Source organism: Ursus arctos, unplaced genomic scaffold, assembly GCF_023065955.2.
Source record: "Ursus arctos isolate Adak ecotype North America unplaced genomic scaffold, UrsArc2.0 scaffold_1, whole genome shotgun sequence".
Lineage (NCBI taxonomy): Eukaryota > Metazoa > Chordata > Mammalia > Carnivora > Ursidae > Ursus > Ursus arctos.
Window position 1 is genome coordinate 101,911,910 of NW_026622763.1, and position 21,213 is coordinate 101,933,122.

The window sequence follows — 21,213 nt, forward strand, 5'->3', positions numbered from 1 at the left end:
TAGTTATGTAGACTGTAACCTTTGGTGGAAATCTGGTGAAGAGAACACAGGACCTCTCTGTACTAGCTTTGCAGTTTCTGTAAATCTGTAATGATCGCAACACAAAAAATGAGTTTTTCATTCAGTTGTGTGGCACACCGGCATGGCACCCGGGAAGGGCCAGGTCTCAGCTCGGGCCGCCTGCTGTCGGAAAGTAGTATGCACCAGAGAGCTGCCAGTGGCCTAGGAGGAGACACCGGCGGGAAGAGGGTCTGGGTGGTGAGCCTCTGTCAGATGTCTTATGGGAAAGCGCTGAACTGGGAGTCAGGGCCCCTGGGCTCGTGTCGCACGGTCGCAGCTGTGGGACCTGGGACAAGCTGCCCAACGCCCGGCAGCCTCCACGCCCCAGCTATCAAGTAAGAATGGCCACAGCACCCACCTCTGAGGCTGTTAAGAGAATCCAGTGAGAGAACATATTAATATGCTTGGCACAGAAGGTCTTATTGAATAAGCTCAGTAAATCCTGACCATTTTTGTTACCATCATCAGTATTATTTTACCCTTTCCCAAGTTGTATCCTCTACTTCGTTGTCAGACCAATTTCATTCGTAGTCACAGAACAGTGCATATTAATTCTTCATTTCACTGGTTGTGCTCATTTATTCCTCCTACAGTTATTTGTTGAGTACCTACTTCGCCGAAGACTGGTAGGTACTGGGGGTACAGTGATGGACATGACCCATGTGGTCTGTGCCCTAGGAGGGCTAAAGGTCCTGTGTTCTCCCGTTACCTGGAATTTTTCATCGGTGTTTTGCAAATCCTCTCTGTCCTGCTGGACTGACCTCCAGCCTCATGTAGGCCACTCTACCAGATTCTTCTCTGAGCGCTGACAGCATTGGAGCCAGTGTGACTTAGTCATCTCTGCCAGCCGAGGCTGTCCTTTCTCCCCTGGGCCTCTCTGTGCCTGGCAGATTCCAGGGCAACCAGGGTACCAAGCAACACAGGGACTGGGCTCAACAGGTGCTTGCTCCCGGAATTGTGAAATGGATGGCCAGAAGGAACCAAAGAGAGTATCTCCTCTGAGGCTTTCATTTTGCAGAGGAAGTCATGGAGAGGGGCCCATGACTTTAAATAATAGGAATTGGCTATGTGAGTCCCCAACCCATTTTTTTCAACAGCATAATAATAGGCCCTATATTAATCTTATTTTGTTGTTGTTGCCTTGTTTTTCTCTCTATTCCTCCCTTCCAGTATTTTGACTAGCCGACTGGTGTGAGAAGCCCTTGGCTCTACTTCTGGTCTTATTACTGACTAGCTATGAGACTGAACATGTCAACCAGAGGACAGGTTCATTGAACCGGAAAAGCAAAGCCTCCCTTGTTTTCCCTTGAGTGGCCTTACCTGCCGCGTCCAGTGTCCACACAGCCCACTGCTTCTGGAGAGCCCACTCAGGCATCTTCTTCCTTCAGCCTGGCTTCTCCACCTGAAACTGGGCAGCTCCATCTGCTCAGCCTCTCAGTCCAGCTTCTTGTCTTCAATTCTGCCCAACAGAGGAGGCCCCCACCTTGTTCTTTGCTTATGCCTTCGCCAGCGAGCCTTGGAAGACCAACACTCAGAGCACCGTGTACTGCCCATGTGTCTGTTAGGATCTAGAGGAGAGAAGTCAATTGTTGCAGCCCCTGGCCTCCAACACGGTGCCCTGTTGGTGACAGAAGAAACAGCAGGTGTGGCCCAGTGGGAAATGCACTCTGGAGTTAGGTAGGTTTGGGTTCCCGGACAATGGATTTATATATTGCTGACTTCAGGGAGGCAGGTTCCCTAACACCCCTGAGCTTCCATTTCTTCACCTTTAAAATAGGAGTGCCTGTACACACGAAGCTCTTGGCACCCTGTCTGGTTGCATATGGAAACTGTATTCCTCCTGCTAATTGCAGGGCGTCCTCTCACCTAGAAATCCTTTAGTTAACAAAGGCTTGTGGGAGACCACAAAGAGTCATCAATTGGGATTTCTCTATTGGAGCGCCCAGTCTAGCTGGGATGGCATGATAGTTAAATATACAACTACTGACGTGTTCCAGCTTGAGAAGAAATGAGAAGAATCAGACCATGGTAGAAGCAATTTTCTCGTATCCGGACCGTCAGAAGCCAGCCCTCTGCCTCGCTCTCGCAGGTCGTTGCGGCCTCTTCCTCTCCCAAGCAGGGATTAGCAGACAAGTCGTTGCTGGTGTGTAAGTGCTGGGCAGCCTGTGCTGTGAGGCCTGTCTGCCAACCTAGCAGGGCCAGGGAGGGGCATCGTGCCCCCCCCCCCCCCCCGCCTACTCTCTCTGTGGAGAGCAGCCCAAGGAGCCTGGGCACCAGAGAAGAACTGTCAGGGCTGCCCTTGATGGCAGACCCTGGGTCCGCATGCCACCGAGAGCACCAGGGCTGCTGGAGCACGAGGAAGCTTCAAAGCATCGAGTCCTCCTGCTGAGCACCCCGGGGGAGTCTCGCATGCTGAGGAGTGGCTCCCCAGATACTGCTCCGGGGAGGAAAGTGAACCCTAAGACTGTGGAAATGCCTCAGGTTTAAGAGGGATCACATTTGGAACCGTCCAGTCCCAGTCAGCTTGTCCCAGCGTGCTGTTGTCTCCATTTTGGTCTCAGTTCGTTACAAGAAATAACCCCAGATCTTGTTCTTGAATAGGAATATTTACTGGCTGTTTGCCATAGGCAGGTGCTGTTCTCAGGTGGTTTTCCTCTAACTTTCACAAAAACCGTATGAAACTGATACTAGTATTATTCCTATTTTCCAGAGGAGGAAACCAAGACAGAAACAGGTAAAGTAACTCTGTGAGGGAATACAGCTAATAGGAAAAAAAAGAGTCAGGAGTCCAAACCAGACGGCCTGAGAAGTGGGCTGTGCTCTTTACTTCCGGACCGTGCTGCCAGCCGCGTTGGGGGCGGGGTGGTTGTAGGTCCACCTTTCCACGAGTAGAATGACCTCCTGATCAGGTAAAGCCTGTGTCCCAGCCTGGAGGGTTGCAGCAAAAGCATGAACTCTTAGACGTGCTGGAAAGAGAACTCGTCCAGTCTAATGGGCAGAAAGTTAGAGCAGCAGAGGACCCCTAAGGTCCATGCAGACCGTGAGAGCCACTGACTGCCCCTCCTTGAACTCCAGCCCACAGACCCTAGTGAGAGTATATAAGGGCTAGAGGGAGAACAACTATCTGCTTAATGAAAATGTTCCCCTAAAATTCTTGTGAAACTTATTTTTGTAACATTTAACATCATGCGTCGGTTCTTAAATGATTTTCAACTATGTGATGTTATCCAAGGATTCTCTGTTACCAAAGCTGACTTTTCAGTTAGCAAGGCAAACAGAAAGTCTGTCCATTTTCCTTCTTACTGGATCCTGGCCCTTGCTAGCACCCTCCACCGACCTCTGTCTGTAGTTCTGGTCTTTGCATTTCATCTCAGGGGCAAACTTCTTTCTGTACTTTCTTCAAACTTCACAACACCCAGGTGTTTGGTTTTTACCATCGGATGGTATCTATGAGATATGTTGTTTATAAATAAAATGGCTAAGATACTAATGATTATCTTGGATGAGAATAGGAACCTCAGGTACCCGCAGGTATGGGCCTCCTAGGTGTCCCTTCCAGATTGTTCTGAACAATCCAGTAAGTGTTGTCAGATCAACAGGTGTCTTATGACGAGATGGTGGTGGGCCATGATTCTTCTGCCAGGAGGTGCTGCTAAGCCCTCTGCTACAGGCAAAGCCAGGTTGCAGGAGCCAGGGAGAACGGCATATTGGCTGCCTGAGGACCAGAAATGACCTAGAATGTTGTCCTAGAATGGTATCCAGACATTTGGCTCTGTCTGGGAGGAAGGAAGCAAATTAATATGGAATCGGGTCATGAACTTTGACAGTTGCTCTTGGCTACATAAGACAGTGATAGGCAAGAGAATTCTTTCCTGCCACTTCTCTGTCATCAAACCATCTAAAGATGTGAGCGCTGGTCCTTCTGAAATCTTCAGAGCTTCTCTTCTCCCAGATAGAGCAGGGATTATTATGGGTCCTTTATTCCAGTAAACCTAGAAAGTATCTCACATTCATCCATAAAACAAACCACAGGGATGACCATAGAGGAACTCAGCTCCATTTTACAGATGGAAAAGTTAAGGCCAGTAGAACTCAACCACCACCTCAGAGTCTGGGAGAGAACAGAGACGAGGCCAGAGCTGCTGGCTCCCAGGTTGGGGTTATATAACTCCCCGACTCCTCAAGTCCCTGGAAACTGAGGCCAATTCCCTGGAAGATCATTCTGTTCTCTCCTGTTTTTTCAAGAAGAGAGCCAGCTTGATCACTGGCTCTGAGGATTGTATAAGAATGTCCCGTTTTCTTTCTTCCGTGAACTGAATGCCTACCGTCATGATTATTGTTTAATCAGGTTGTATTTGAACATGCCTGGATCTCATGGTTTAAGTATGTTTGGCTTATATTTTGAAGACACTTATTTTATCTATACATACCCTCTTCTGTTTCCAAAAAGAATTCGAGAAGACTTACAACAAAGGAAATAGTGAAATGAATACAGTAGAAAGACAGAAAACCAGAACCACAGAAAGGAGGCAGAAATAAAATGACATCTGTAGGAGTGAGCATAGTTCCCGTGACTGGGAACTGGGATCATATTTTCTGATTTCAATATCAGAAAAGCAGCAGTCCTGCTTTGGGGGAGGGATAGGGCCATGAGAATCATCCAGAAAGCTCCAGCTGTGAGTGGGCTGAGCAGATGGGCTGCACGGGACACATGCACACTTGCTCACCACGCTTTGCAGTCACTTGTCATATTGCTTGGAAATTTATTGAGCAAAAATGTGACCCAGTGACCAGTTAAGGCCTGATCAGGAAAGCTGGAGCAGGGGAATCCTGTTCTGCTAAGGGAGATGCTGGTCTCACCCTCTAGTAAAGGCAGAGGTGGTGTGGGGCAGTGACCACCAGAACTCTACTTCCCTGGCCTTGCAGGTGAGCAATGAAATAAGCCCCAGAAGAGGAGGCAGCATGACAGGCAGGCAGGAGAAGCCAAGGCTTTCCTCTCCTGGGAAAGGCTTAGAGTTCTCTGAAGCAAACCGAGCATGAAGCAACAGGCATGGGTTCCTTGCTGAAGAGCAGCCTTCCCTATGGGTTGACCAAAGCTCTGGAGACCGACAGTTTCTCTTCTGAGCAAGTAAAACCTCAGCATTGAAGAATCCTTGTCCTGTCATATTTAACCTTAATGAGAATAGAACGAGCCTCTGGAACAAGGTGCAGTGGAGTCAGGAGAAGTGGCCTTAAGTGAAAACACAGCTGTGGGGTTTACAGACGCCCCTGCAGGGAGGCGTCATCCAGTGGGGCGGCCAGCCTCGCCATAGACTTTCCAACACTAATGAATCGGGAACTCCATGCTGAACAGGATTTAGTTTGATGGGTCCCTGTGCCAGCAGATGGATGTATTTTTCTTGAAAGACCAAGGTGCCAGAAATCTCCATGATTACGTTACTGGAGCAAGGTTCTTTTTTGTGGTTTGGGAAGTTGAGCGTCAGGACTGCAGGATTCTCTTGCTCTTTCTCACTCTTATTTTTTCCAGGTCAGAACCAGAGCTTGGGGTGGGGAGGAAAATCCTGCTGAATGAGCAAGTTCTTTCTTAAAAAGCTCTCTCCAAGTCCAAAAAGACTTCAGTGGACTTAGGAGAAAGAAACTTAATACATTGCCATAGAATCATTGTGAACCAAGAGGAAGCCAAGTCCACAGCATCTTTGTCTTATAAAAGAAAGCAAAGAGGAGATGGAAAAAAAGAAATAATGCTTGGGAGATCCAAACCAAACAAGAAAAACTGAAGAAGAAAAACTAAAGATCACCTCGGAGAGCATGAAGATTTCCTTCTAATAAGATTTTTCAATTACAAAACCAAGGCTCAGGTAGAAGTAACTTCTGTGCGTTGAAAGTGCCATCAATGGCATGCCTGAAATGTTGGAAGTGTGATGGGATTTGCCACTTTGGGCTGAGGGAAGACTTGGACACCCTGCAAGACCAGTGGACTGTGAAGGCAAGAGCCGACCATGCCGCGGCTGCAGGCTTCCCAGGCTGCTCCTTGACCTGCGTTTGAACCTCGGTCCTAATAGCTAGCAGATTGAAGGAGGCTCACAGGCCTCCTGAAGAACCCGTGTTGGTTTGAACTAGAGCGATCCTGGCTACAGAACCAGCGCTCTGCTTTGACCGGCCACCTCCCTCCTGACTGCCCCCGCCCCCACCCCACCCCCTTGAGAGGGACTCGGAACCTGGCATCCAGGTCCCCACCTCGGTCACGAAGCAGCCTGCGAGGGCTGTCTGGGCCATGGTCAGAGACGCCCAGTTGCCCATCGGAGGTCATTTTGAAGCTTTTATGGACGAAATAGACAACTCCTAAGCTGCTTCATGTATTTCTTGCCCTCCAAAGGTCAGGCCTGGCATTCTCAAAAGCACCAGGAGCTCTGAGCTGATGTCTTCCTTAGCTGATGGCGTTTAATGCCAAGTGGCCAGTGCGTGATGTTCTCCAGGAACATGGCTGTTTGGAACTGTATACCCAAACCGATTGAAGCCTGACCTGCTCACTGGCCAAGGGGAATATCTGGCACGCCACCTTTAGCCCCCCTTTTCTGGCCCGTTCTGTTACTCTTTTTCGGTTATTCTTATGAATGTAATCTGGCCCATTGGCTTCACTGGATTGTCATACAAAATAAGGTCACATTTCCTTGATTCCATGGACCCCTCTGCTGCTTAGTCTGGGTCCACCTGAGGAGGCTCACGTGGTTCGGAACCGGTCACTCCGGTTGCTTCCTTGCTACCTGCAAGAATCATGGCCCTGCAGCCTCCCTGGCCATCCCCCACCCCCAGAGCCCAGAGGGACTGAAGAAGGGCCTCTTGCAGGCCCAACAACCACAATGGGCCTGTAACCCACACTCCCACAGCGAATGGGGAAGGACTGTTCTCTCCCCATGGCCCTGGCCCCTTGCAGCCCAGCTCCTCATGTCCCACACTGCCAGTTTTCTGGGGCTCGGCCTGGAGCAGGAGGGCTGGGTCTAAAGAGGTCCCAGCAGGAATCTCATACTGTGGTTCCCCAGCATCTGCCCTCCTCTTTGATCTAGCCTGAGCCCCTTAAAGTAAAAGGCTCTTCCATTTCCTGCCCAAGGGAGATTGGCCTGGCCTTTGTCCAGAGGAAAGCCTTGCCTCTAACTAGACCCATCTAAAGGCCTTTTTCCTCTGCTGGTGGAGGCTGACAGAGTGAGCTCCTTACTGCCTCTTGGGCCTCCTTTTCTTCTCACCTGCTGCTAGGGATGGGATGCAACTGGAAACCATCCTCCCCGGGGGAAAGGTTGAGTAGTGGAGCTGCCTCTGGAAAAGGGAAAGACGGACCTCGTGAAGTGTCGTAGTGACGGTCACTCCAAACTGGGCGACTCCACGGGTGGGTCCCTGCAGTGTTGACGTAGCCGGTAGGCCTGGCTGCTTCCTTGCTGCGCCAGGTTCATAGGACACAGTCAGGAGCTGTTCTTGAGTGAAAGACTGTGTGTATCTTCAAGGGTGCCGGCAAAATGGAAGCACCTGGGCACCAAGGAGATTTGAGCCATCACTTCTCATCTGGTGGCCGTCACTGAGGGGCACAGAGGTGAGGCAGAACTTCTTCACTGAAGTGAGAGGAGGCAAAGCAAACTCAGGGATGAGACTGGGTGGGTGACTACAGATGCGTCCAGCCAGAATCAGAGCGTGCCGAGCGGCGCAGAAACCTGCAGGGGCGAGGCTCTGCCTCTGTCATAGATGACTGCACAACTCTTAATAGGTAAACAAAATGCTCCCAATCTCTACTCAGCAGGTCAGCTCAGCGACATGCACTGAGCACCTGTTGTGGACAGTGCTGAGGGCACTGTGTGCCAAGGATTCCCAGTGAAGGTGTCTGCCCTGAGCCCTTGGAATCACTGGGGGGAGAGGCCCTGCCTCCAGTTACCAGAGGAGGGAATGATGAGAGATTGACTTTCTCAGAGAGAAAGCTTCTCAGAGAGAAGCTCAAAGAATGCATGGGGTCTTGCTCGGGTAGACAGGAAGGGCCCTCCTAGAAGCAGTCACGGCATAAGGAAGGGCCAGAGGTATAAAAGTACATGACATGATCCAAGCGGAGGGGGTAGGGGCACCCCTGCCTGTCGGGCAGGCTTTTGTTTCTCCCTTAAGACTCCTGTCACCTACCCTGAGGTCCTCCCTGGTTGGCACCCTCTCCTCAGTGTGTGCCCCCCCCCTCGCCATCCCTCTGTTACAGTCCATTTTTATTCATGTGAGCAGCCAACCCTCAGAGAGCCCAAGGCTGTTTGACTCATTCATATACCTGTGGCAAATAGCAGGAAGCCATCAAAGGTATTTAAAGAAGGAAGTGTCATTGGGCTTGTGTTTTAGAAAGATAACTCAGCTGCATTGTGGCAAGTGGCACCAAGAAGTGGGTAGAACTATTATGTGTCTGTGTCCTCGAGAGAAATGATGTGCGGTTACAGAAGAAGAGTAGACATCTGGAAGGCCGGCAGGAGACCAGGCATGGCTCAACCAAGGCTCTGGCTCTGCTCTTCTGTGGGTCATTAAAGGCTGCTACTTCTGTGAGCTGGCTTCCTTCTTAGGCTGAGAGCAAGCTAGTTGCAACAGCTCTGGCCCCTCATGCCCGGAAGCACTCTGCAAACATCTGCTCATTGGCTTCCGTTAGGTCACATGTCCTTTTCTGAACCAGTTCCTAGGGCCAGGAAATGCCAGGCACTGATTGGCTTGGGTTCCTGATCAGTTCCTGAGAGGTTACTAAGGTTACTCTGAGGTTACCTTAGAACCATCAGGCCCAGCCCTGGAAGCTGGATCTGCTTCCCCCTGGATTCCGTGGCCTGCGTGGGAGGGTAACTGGCTGGATAAATGTAAGGTGTCATTGGGAAGGAGGAAAGGGCTACTGGATAGGCATCTAGGTCTGCTGCATGGGCAGGTTGGACTCCTTCATTCATGTATTGAACCTTGCACATAGTAGATACTACCAACACCCCTGCATGCCCATAGTGACACACTTTGTGGATTAGTTTGTCTGGGAAACATCATATTATCATCCTGGGTGAATTTCAGACTTCTCATGGAGGACCTTTTCACCACAGCCTCCCAACTCTCCATTCCTTGACTTCTGCTCGAATCTTGAGACTGACTGCCCCATCACTCTCTGACCACAGCCTCCAGTGCCTCCTACCCCCTCATGCAGTGACTCTTACAGTTCCTCTCGTTGACCTCATGGACACTTAGGAGGCCGGTGTTGTCCAGTGGTTAGCAACATGGCTCACACTTTAATTCTGCAACTGATTTGCTAATTTGGACTAAAAATACTTAAAACTCCTATATAACAGATGGATAGGAACCAACCTCACAGGGCTGTTTAAACAGAGGATGAGGACTGATAACGTGCTCAGTAAATATTAGCTCCAAACAAGACATCTGTACCCCAGATCTTTCTGTTTTCTTCCAATCAGACCCTTTCATTTTTATTTCTTGCCTGTTCCCCCTTAGAGTCTCTGGCCTGTCTGTTGCCAATATCATATCTCTACTCCCTAGCTCCATTATTCTTCCCTCAAACCTTCCTGGCAAATGCTCAGCTTTGGACCAACCTAACTTTCTTCATGCCAATGTCTAAGTTACTAGAAAAAAAAAAATCAACATCTGGGCAGATGGTTGCTACAGTAACTTCAGTTCCTGTGGCCTCAGCTGGACCGTTAATGCTCCCTGGCAATCCTTATGCTCTTCCCTGGTCAACGGTTTTTCCTGTTCTCCAAAGAAACAATTTCAAGCCTTCATCACTTTCCTCCAACCTCCTTTCCTTCCCTCACCAAACCCTCCATTCCTTGTGGATTATTTGACCTCCTAATTCTCAGAAAAGAACAAAAATCAGACTGGAACATTCCAAACCACCACCATCCCCCATCCTGCTCCCCCCCCACACACCTACCTCCGCCAAATCCACAGAGCTATCTGCATCCCTGCCCAGCCTTCGCTATTGCTACGGTGTGGGAAGGGTCACCCACTTGTGTGTTGGTTTCCAGTCCCTCTGGTCATCTCGGCCACCTTGACTCTTTAGTTACCTCCGTCTCTCCAGTGTCTTCGAGTCTGCCCTCTGTAGTGCTTCTTTTATATCAGCATGTAAACAGCCTGGTATCTTACAACACACTTTCCTTTAAGCCCACATCCTCCTGTCCAGTCCTGTCCTGTTCCAATCCATTCCTCTTGACTCTTCCCCACCACCGTCTAATTTGCTAAAAGAGTTACATATGTTCATGATCCCCACTTCCTTACCTTCTACCCATTTTTCACCCATCACACCCTGGTCTCTTCTCCCACCACTCTCCTGAGAGTCCTTGTTGCTAAATCCAATGGACTCTTTGGTTTGGATGCTTGTTCGTCTCTTACTTGACCTCTTAGAAGGATTTGATGCTGTTGACTGCTGCCTCCTTGAGATAAGTTCTCCTCTTGGCACCTGTAACATCCTAACTCAAAACTCCATTGCCCCTCCTCCTTAATCTCCATTGCCCTGCTCTGAAATCCAGCCATGCTATCAAACACCTCATTTTTACTCTACGTACTCTCTTGGGGTGTTCTCATCCACACCAGTGGCTTTAGTCACCATCTTACTTACCATTCAGAGGCTTCCAGATTTTGCACCTCCAGATAACAGTCTTGCCTATAAAATTCAGAATTGTTGATACAAGCTGCCTGCTGTTCATCTCCCCTAAGATGCCTCTCCAATACCTTAAAATCAGCACTCCCAAACTAAACTCAAGCTCTCCTTCCAAACCTGCCATTCTTCCTTGTTACAATGAGTAGCAGCACCATTTGCCCTGCTGCCCAAGGCAGAGCACCTTAAACATTATCTTTCACACCTCCCTCCCTGGCAGGCTTCACATCCAGACCATCACTGAGTCCTCTAATTCCGGTGAGGTGGAAAGAGCATGGGTTTTAGCTGAAATTCTATTTGTGGTTTGGACAAATTACTTAACCTTTCTTAGCCTCAAGTTCCTTCCCTATAAAAAGGAAATCATAATACCTAATTCAGATGGTTGTGGTCAGGGTAAAGGAGAGCCTTTACTTGGTAGGCATTCAATAAATACGAGTTCTCCATTCAGTAAATATGAGTGCTCTTCTGTCCCATTCCCTCCCCTCACCCCCTTCATCACTTCTAATCGCTCACCTAAGTGTTGAATTGGTATTTACACAGTTTCTTGACCTCAAGAATGAAATTTCCCCTGATTCTTTCATGACTAAGGACTGTGGCTTATAGCTCCTTGCATTTATCATAAAGAATTCAGAAAATGTAAAGAAAGGAAAGAAACACTGTTGCCATCGTTCCTTCCAGTCTTTCTTCTATGCAGTCTTTGTTCTGTTTTACATAGTTTTCTTGGTATATCATCAAGTATGCATCCTGCTTTTTTCCGGCTAACCCAAATATTTTCCCAGATTAATCAAAATCCTCCAGAAGCAGTTAATGGCTGCTATTCTGCATGCGGCTGTGGTACAGTTTACCTAACCACTCTGCTATTGCTGGCCTCTTAGTCTTTCCAATAAACGATACCGAAGTGAACAGTTTCACAAAAAAACCTTTTCCCTTACATTTATGATAATTTTTCTAAGCCATAAATTCATAAATTACTGAACCAAAGGATTTGAAAATTTCTAAGCAGAGCAGTCTTTGAAATGGACTAAGTGAATATAGGCCTGGCCTCAGCCACAAAGAGAGAGATAAAGAAAAAACGGTATAGTTAATAGATTTTTTAAAACAATTATTTTCTGTTTTGCTGAAAGAGGGCTGGGAAGATCCAAGCAGGGCTCTGTAGGGAAAACATGCCTTTGACTTGAAGTTCCTGGCTTCATGATGGTGAAGAAGGGCTTGTTTCTGTTTTTGTATTTTCATCTGGGTCAGTAAGAGGACAAGCCATTCCTACAAGCTCTTTTCCCTCTCAGGAAGAGAAAAATCGTCCAGCATCTAATGATGCAGATCTGTGTTAACAGCCTTGCAGTTAAAAAAAAAAAAAAAAAAGTTGTAATAATGTACCCTCCTAATGTGCAGTTAATTTTAGTTAAAATTTCCCTGGCAATTTAAAAACCTGGTGAATTTGTAAATCTAGTAATTGGCTCTAGGTTTAGAAATGTTAAAGCTGCCATAACCACCTCAGCTCTAGCAGGACACACAACTTCCCTGAGCTCTGGCTTTCCTGCAACACAGAAGGAGTTCTGCACTCACCTGAGCGCTCCCCTCCGGAATCCAGAAAGAAGCCAAGGCCTCGTTACCAGATTCTTGTTCCTGGTCATCCCTAATCTGAGAAAGCTACTGAGTGCCTCAAGGTTAACATGTCCAAAATCCAACTTTTGGCTTTCCAGCCACCCCCAGATTCAGTCTTCCCACTCAGCAATGGAACCTACCTGATAGTTCAAATCAGAAACTTGAACTGTCTTGGATTTCTTTTTTTCCAGTCTCACCACTCCCTAACATGGAATCCATCAGCATAGCCTGTCAACTCTGCTTCTAAAACTTTACTTCTTTTATTTTTCAAGTTTTTATTTAAAATTCTAGTTAGGGGTGCCTAACTTTTATTTTCGGCTGGGATCACGATCTCAGAGTCATGAGACGGAGCCCTGCATGGGGCTCCATGCTCAGTGTGGAGTCCTCTTGAGACTCTCTCTCCCTCTCCCTCTGCCCCTCCTCCCCCACCCCCATGCACTCTCTCTCTTAAATAAATTTAAAAAATTTCTTTAAATAAATTTCTAGTTAACAGATAGTGTAGTATTAGTTTCAGGAGTAGAATTTGTGATTCATCACTTACCTGTTACACCCAGTGCTCTCACAACAAGTGCCGTCCTTAATGCCCATCACCCATCTAGCCCATGCCCCTGCCCACCTCCGCTCCAGCAGCCCTTAGTTTGTTCTCTGCAGTTAAGAGTCTGTTTTGCTTTGTCTCTCTTTTTTCCCCTATGTTCATCTGCTTTGTTTCTTAAATTCCACATATGAGTGAAATCATATGGTATTTCTAAGGTAGGTCTTAAATTGTCCATTTCTCTCCTTCTCGCCACCCCCCATACCCTCCCTCCCCGCTCTAGCCCCAGCCCCCATCACCTGCTAGGTAGCCTCCTGCAGGGCTCCTGCTTCTGCGCTCATCCCTAGACCCTGTTCTCTACCCAGTAGCCAGAGGGATCTTGCTAAAACAGAACTTTGATCATGTCATCCACTCATTCCTTACCAAAGGCTTTCCTTTGCTGTTAAGGTGAAGGTCAAAAATTCTAACGTGGCCAGGGGCGCCTGGGTGGCACAGCGGTTAAGCGTCTGCCTTGGCTCAGGGCGTGATCCCAGCATTATGGGATCGAGCCCCACATCAGGCTCCTCTGCTATGAGCCTGTTTCTTCCTCTCCCACTCCCCCTGCTTGTGTTCCCTCTCTCGCTGGCTGTCTCTATCTCTGTCAAATAAATAAATAAAATCTTTAAAAAAAAAAAAATCCTAACGTGGCCAGCCAGGTTCTACATGTTCTGCCCGGCCTCCCTCTCCAGCATCACTGCCCACCATGTCCTCTGTAGCTACTGGGTTCCGGCTTACCAGCCACCCTCAGTTCCCAGACTCCTGCCTCAGGGCCTCCGTACATGCTGTGCTCTCTGCCAAGGAGAACCTTCCCCTCTCCCCATCTTCGCCTCCTCCTTCCCTTATTCCCAGTCTGGATCAGGTTATATACTTCTGTAGAAACGCAGGGGTCTTTTTCCTGCTTCAGAGAACCTATTTTAATTGGAAGTTTTATATTCACTCATTCACTCATCCATGTGGGTACCTGATTGATATCTGTCTTTCCGACCAGACAGATCCATGAAGGAGGCCCCTCTCTGCTTCTCTACGCTGTTCTTTCCCCACCAGCTAGCTCAGTGCCTGGCACAAAGTAAGTGCCCAATAAGTCATTGGTTATATGCTGAATGAGTAAGTAGAGTCCCCGTAACAACCCCCACTGATGACAGTGTCCCTGTAAGACATGGCTCTTCCCCGAAGTGGCAGGCCTGGGCTCTCCACAACATGTCAGCTGGAGAGAATGGGATTTTGCTTAACTTTTTCCTCATTTCAGCAGCCAGAATGAATAGCACATGCTGCCTAGACTTCAATATTTCTCTCTTCTCTTTTTCTGCAGCTAAAACTTGCTTTCACTCTGGATCACGAGACTGGACTGCCTCAAGGATGTCACATCTATGAGTACCGTGACAGCAACAAGTAAGCCCCTTGATGGGAAAGGAGGAGTGTCCCCTCACCTTGTCCTGCAGAGGGAGCACCTGTGGGCTCTCTCACAGTGGGCTTCTCTGATGAAGGCTTGTCAGGAAGGGAATCACACTTCGGGGGAATCTACTGGAAAATAGCTGGCACAAAACTATTTCTCCTGTAAAATCTCTTTGGCTCCTAAATATAGGACTTGAAGTGCTTGTATGGGTGGTATTATATATTCTGAAACAGACCTTCCTTTCCAGACTTCAGTTGTCCTCTAGGGGACCCCCCTAAGCCGCCCATCTCCAATGCCACACTTGCTAATTTGGTTCACTGTGTGACTTCGGCTTGTGCTGTTCTGTCTGACTGCACTTCCGGATAGGTTTTGTTGCATTAGCCTGTCTTGTGAATTTTATAATCAGGGGATTCTGGGTACTTACAGAGATCCAAGTTGGTGATCTTATTAGAAAGGTGGCACCTGGCAGGCTGTTCCAGCCGCTCTTTCCTTCACCACAGACTGCCTCTCTTGACTGTGTAGTTTTGTCTGTGACACAGCGAGTGCCCGCTGATGGCAATGACAGTGGTGATGATGGGTGACAATGGCTACCAGTGAGCCCCCGCTGGGCATCAGGCACACCCCTGGGGATGTTACGTTTGTGATCCTCATAGCACTCTGAAGAGTTTTCTCCATTGTCATCATGGGTGTATTTGCAGAAGCTGGAGTCTGGGGAATGTAAGTAACTTGCCCCAGCTCACTGGCCTTAGCCACGTGAGGAAGAGTCACTGTGATCACATTTGCTCTGAGAAGAGAATAGATGAGCAACAGTTGTTGTCCTGCATTGCTATTTTAGAAATCCCAGTCAGTGACAGGAACAGTCCCAACCTGGACTTGAAGATTAATTGTTTAAATATGCAAGCTATGTAATGGTACCCACTGGAAGGAATCCAATAAACACATGCCAGTGGAACTGTCCTTTACATTGCAGAAGAAAAACTTCGCTCTTCCTGAAGAACTCCTGCTCTGGTGCAGTGGGGAAGATGGGTTACCGGGCGCCTTCATGACCAGAATCTCCATTCGTATTACTTTCAAGGCATTACTCTTGTTTGTGATTTATCTTCAGAGGAGACCATTGTGTACCCTCAGTTCCTACCAAAGTAGTCATTTTGGACAGGTTGACCAAGCGCCCTTAACACCATCGTTTGTCCTCCTGGATGGCACTGTTCCTGGAAGTTCCTGGGTTTCCAGGCCTTTGTGTCAGAGATACCACTTCAGCGTCTCATAATGCTGAATTCAGCAGAGACATAGGGCTGGACTTCTCGGTTCCAGGGACTGGCGGGGACCGTTGAGTGAGCCCCTGGGGGCAGGCGCAAGCATCACTAGGGAGTCAGAGAAGCGTCAGCCGTAAGCTGCTTGTCCGTGCCACCCTGCGCTCCCTGGGTTGGTGCCTGCTGGCTGGCAGTGGATGGCAGCCCCACGCACACAGATTGTGGCAACAGAAACAGATCTTTCAGCCCAGGGGTGTTGACAGACTCCAATTCTGGCCTGACTCCCTGCTCTTTGGGGAAAAGGTTGGCAGCATTTTCATTCAGTGGGAGGATGACACTGGCCTTCCTTCTTTTAGGTTCATGTCTTCGCAGTTCAGAGGTGAGGTGACAACAACTTAGGTAGTCTTTGGAGCTGAGAGGAGAAAATAGCTTAGCTCTGTTTCTTGGCCTGATCCCCAACTCCTAGCATGTGATCAGAATAAGCGATGTAAGAGGAGAATTTAGGGGTTGTGAATATTGATAAGCTTTGGCCCCCAGAGACATGCCAAAGAAAGCATTTGTGTAGGAAACTGGATAGGAGCCACGATCTGGGAAACGATGGCAAGCAAACATCTCAGTGACACCCCTCTCTGCGGTTCTCTTTTGCTTGTCCTAGTAGAGGCAGTTTGGGGTTCATTATCAATTTGCGGACAAACATCTTAACCTCTAAGCCTCAAGTTTCTCCATCTGTTAAGAACAGTGGGACTAATGATACCTTCTGCCCTAACTGGGGGGATGATGGTCCTGGGAATCGGAATAACATGTTATAGACATCGTCACAGCCTAGCACATAAAGTGTCCATGGTGAGTGTTGATTGCCTCTCCTTCCCAAACAGAAGAATTACCGTGACTTCCATTCTGTTTTCCCAGTGCCGACAAGGCTGCACCCGTGAGCTGTGGCTGCAGCTAACGGAGTATGCGTAGGGAAGAGGCTGGCGCACGTGCCTTCGGCAGCGCTCAGCTGTGTGCGATGCCCTCTGTCTGAAGGCAGCCTCCTCTGCCCACGTGTGTATTGGGAAGCGAAGTGTGGAGAATCCCATGAGCTTAACTGTGACTTTCTGCTCTCCCCTGGGCTCTACCCTGTCTGTGGTCCTCTGTTCACTTTTAGGGTCATTTCCCCCAGAGAGCCTGCATCCCAATAGCGGTGTAACAGTGGTGTTCGGGAGAGGACGCTGTTTCGCCACAGGCCCTATGGCGTCCATGTTGCCTCAGCCAAGTAACATGAATGCAAGAGCAGCGGAGCGAGAAGGCTCCCCATATGAAAGAAATTAGCTTGATCTCTGAGGATTCGTTTGGTACGATTAATTATTGAAACTGCTACTTTGACCTGGGTATTTCCCACAGTATAATTCATAGTCATTTTAGTATTCCGCTCTGCCAAATTCAGTCCGTCAGCGAAGAAGGTGTTGTGAATAAGTATTGGGACTGTTGGGACAGTTCTCCCCAGTGGCCTTTCCCTTCAAATGGAGTGGCCCTGAAAATAGGCACTCTGCTTTCATTTTCCCTGGACGTTCTTCTCAGCTTCCTTCCCTGGAAACATCCTGGTAACCCCGATTTTTGGCTCCATATCATCTTGTTCTCCATCTGCATTAAGGGGCTTATACTTGCCCCTGGGCTCCAGGAAGGACAGGCCCTGGGACTTGTCCATATCTGATATCAGGCCGGACTTGGACCCTGCCTCTTCTTGGGCTAGAGGGCACAGTTCTCAGGTAAACATTCTTAACTAAGGTCATTAGAAGAAAGAAGCTGCCCTATTGTGTCTGGAGCTAGATAGTAAAGCTCTTCACTCAAATTATCCCTTTAGCCCCTTAAAAGCTGGTCACATCTGCACCTAAGAAATGCGAGGCCTCTCCCCCTGATGCTGACAGGTGCTACCAGTCTCCACCATGGACGTTCTATTTTTCTGTTGCAGAAAGCTTCACTGCCTTTAATATGCAATCCAGTGAATCTGGGGCTGACAGAGGGTCGTTTCTCAAAGTGGGGTTTGGAGATCTCTTCACGGGGCAAAGAACAGGCCACAAAGAGCAAACAAGTGATTCATGAGAAGTCAGTTACGCATTCAGTAGGCCCCCGCCCCATACCATGTGTTGTGCTAGGCACTGGGGCACAAAAAATGAATTACACCTGCTCCAGGGCCTCGAGAAGTTTGTGTAAAGAGCAGACCTCATCGCAGCTCTCCTGGGGGACTCACGCATTGCAATGGGGAGAGTTGAGTGCTGTGGGAGCAAGGATGAGGAAAGTAGCTGCTTCTGACTTTGGAGCAACTGTGTGGACAGCTGTACCCTTCACAGATGGAGAACTTTGTCCAGAGTGTTCCCCTGTCTCCATCCCCACCACCCTCCTCCCACTGCCAGGGACGGGGAGCTACTTGGCACACTTCTTCCTGCGTCTGGCCCTTTGACCTCCAGCCTGTCCTCTCTGCCGCCTGAGGGAGCTTTGTGTGGCTTTTCATTCTGGTTGTTTTTGAGACCTGATTTTTTACTTTGGCGTTCTGCAGTTTTACTGTGATCAATTTAAGGGTAGATTCATCTTTATTATGTTGCTGGGGACTCAGTATCATCCTTCCATTTGGAAATCCTTCTCTGCTATCTCTGATCCTCTCCAGTCTTTCCTAGAACTCCTGTTAGAAACCTGCCATGTTATTCTGTCTTCTCTTTTTCTCCATCTCCTTTTCTGCCAGTGATGTATTCCAGCACTTCCTCAAAAACATCTGTGAGTGTACTAATCTTGTAGCTGTTTGTAATCAGCTGTTGAATACTGCTTTCAAATGTGAGGGGTTTTATTTTATTTTTAATTTTTAGAAGTTCTGTTTGGACCTTTTTAAAATCAGTCTGTTAATTTTTAGTTTTTGTTTTTTAGTGTCCTAGTTTTTATCATGATTTCTATTCCTTTCATCTCTTCTTTTATTTTCATTACACGTATAGCATCTTTCGAAGTATTCAGTTATTTCTAGTTTTACAGATACCAGCTCTCCCATGTGTTGTGTCTGTTGTCTTGCCTTCATGGTGGTTCACTTCCTCGCGTGGTTTGTTCTTTTTTATCAGGAGACCGTCTTAAGTCGGGATTGCTTGCACCGTGGGAGCCGTGGCTGTGGATGTGTGTGTTCATCGCTTTGGCAATGGTTCTGCCGAGATCCCAGGAGTTCCAGAGGCCCGGCTAGTTCAGTGTGAACCTCTTGGCTCAGGATTCCCAGAACCTGGGTAGCGTGTGTCTATACCCACCCATGCTATGCGGGCTTGGGATCTCCTCTCTGCAGAGGAGAAACCTCTGCTCCACACCACAGACAGACTCTCCTCTGGGCTGTGAGAAAGCTCTTCTGGTCCCTATTTAAAGACCAACAGCCCTTCCTGGATTCCTGGCTTTCTGCGAGGCTCTCGGATCCAGTTCCCTGGCCAGGTCTTCTTCCTCCTGTGGCCATTAAAATCCCAGCTCCTATAACTGTATCAGAGTTTGATAATCCCAGCCATAGTTGCCACGATAAAGAGTCTGGCTTTGACTTAGTTTCCTCTGTATTTCAGGTAACTGGGAATTTTCCCATTATTCTCTCATGCTCAGTTTTATATTTAGATGATTCTTCTCATATGTTTCATCCATCATTTCCCTATGTTTATGTTGGGAAGGACGTCCACATCAGTCCAGTCTACCTTCTTGTCAGAACCATTAGTCTGAATGAACTTTTTAAAATGCAAATCTGAGTACTCACTCATTCACCAAGCACTCTGAGGGTTTCTGCTAGGGACCAGTATAGGACTAGGCAGTGAGGCTACAGAGCCAAATGAACACTCATGTGGCCCTTGGAGGCCCAGGGCTAGTGGAAGGGGCTGGGCCCGCACCTACTGCAGCGTCCCCCATATCACACCCCTACCAGACCACCTCGAGTCTCTCATGTACGATGTGTCTCTGTGTGACCAGGCTGTTCCTTGTTTCTAGAACCCCACTCTTTCCCATGGCCCTTTCCCCACCCATCTAGGTAGCCCCTATCTCTCCTTCCACTCTTAGCTAAGTATTACTTCTTCCGGGAAGCCATCCCAGCCCCTCACAACCATCCCTAAAGGCTGAAGCCAGTGTCCCTTCTCCATGGTCCTGCACCTCACCAGTCCATTCTTCAGTGTTCAGTACAGGGCACTTCAGGCATATTGGTTCACCTGCTGCTACCCCTACTGGGCTGGGCCCTTGTAAGGTCAGGTCCTTGTTTTGTTCACTTCAGTGCTTCTAGCCCAGGACCTGGCACACAATACTTGAGGACGGGGGGGGGGGGGAGCTAACTTAATCTTTTAGAGAGGGAACCTGGCTCCTGGGAGTCAAATCTCTATCCAGCCTTTGCTTTTTATTTGTTGTAGGATTATGATGAGGATTAATTGCTCCTGACATCAGGGAAAACTGTCTCCTTGGATAGTTTATGAATTCTAAAGAACTAACATGTAGAAGAAAAAAGCTGTAAAAATTTTATTTAACTCTGTAAATATAGTAGTGATTACACTTAACTTACATCAAGCGCCTACCGTGTTTTGCCTGATAGTGAGGCATAGCAACAGTCATGACGAGCATTAAATACGCCGTTTTGTTCGTGACCTCTCGAGTTTCTGATCCATGCAGCGTAATAGTGATAGGAGCTGCCCAGCTCCTGAATCCCCACAAATCACCAACATGGGGCTATGGGCTTACCTGGGTTATTTCTAGTTCCACAACCACTCAAGACAGATCTTATTTTCACAATTCTACAGATTTTTTTTTTTAAGAGAGTGGTTAACCTGCCCAGGGCCACACCATGGTCAGGAGCAGAGCCTGAGTTTTACCCCAGTGCGAGCCTATTCCAAAGCCCTTGCTGTGCCTTCACACCACCTGCCTTTCTCTCTGCAACTCAAATCTTGGGGTGGGGGGAGGGGAGGGTTCTAGCCTCTCCTTGGCAGGTCTGCCCTAGAAGCTCTCTGTCTGGGAAATTCTATGATTTCCAATCCCTGCGGACCCCTGCGAAAGCAGGCAGCCTGGTCTGATAGGAGGAGCTCCTGACCTATCATCACAAATCTGAGTTTGGCCAGTCTTCTCCAGGGCAGGTCACTGTCCTCTCTGGGATGCAGTCTCTCCATGAGGAACATGGAGATGACCATACATGTCAGGGTCAGGGGAGAATGGCATGAAGCAGTGTGTGATGTGGCTGTGTAAGTAAGCAGTTATGGGGCACAGTGTCCGCCCTTGTACCCACCTGCGTGGCTCTTGCCCTGGGCCCTGGCAGACCCAGACTGTAGCTTTGCAGTGCCCTCTCCTCCCCACGGCACCTGCGCTTCGCCCTGGTCCAGAGACTACCTTGACGCCCACAGCCGGCTCCCCCACCTCCGTCTTACTCTTGGGACAGGTTAGTTTGTTAAACTAATGAAACCAAATCTTTTGTGTTTTCCTGACTGGCCAGATGACTCATGTTGGCACCTTGAAACCCATATCAAATAGCCGACATCTAGAGGTGTCTAAGAAAGCTTCCCTGCGGGATGGATTTTCCTCAGCTGAAGTGTCTTCCCACCTTTGTAAACCTGCGTTGAAGGACAGCAACATTGCAGCCTTCCAGGGGACAGGGCAGTGCTGGTCCTCACGTCCTCTGCTCTCCACAAGCCGTGGGCACCTCATGACTCAGGTCACTGGCCTTTCTAGCAACAGCCAG

The 21,213-nt window shown here is 48.5% G+C and overlaps 1 protein-coding gene across 9 annotated transcripts in view; it reads left to right on the forward strand.

Annotated features, from left to right (window-relative positions):
• DIS3L2 (DIS3 like 3'-5' exoribonuclease 2) overlaps nt 1–21,213 on the forward strand; it is a 344,026-nt gene that overhangs the window by 287,154 nt on the left and 35,659 nt on the right. For all 9 annotated transcript variants that reach the window (XR_008956850.1, XR_007188480.2, XR_007188478.2 and 6 more), the window contains exon 14: nt 14,188–14,267. Coding sequence is in view for 4 of the 9 variants with exons in the window: in XM_026491698.4 (XP_026347483.1) it covers nt 14,188–14,267 (80 nt within the window). In the remaining 5 variants the exon portion in view is untranslated. The remainder of the gene's footprint in view (nt 1–14,187; nt 14,268–21,213) is intronic.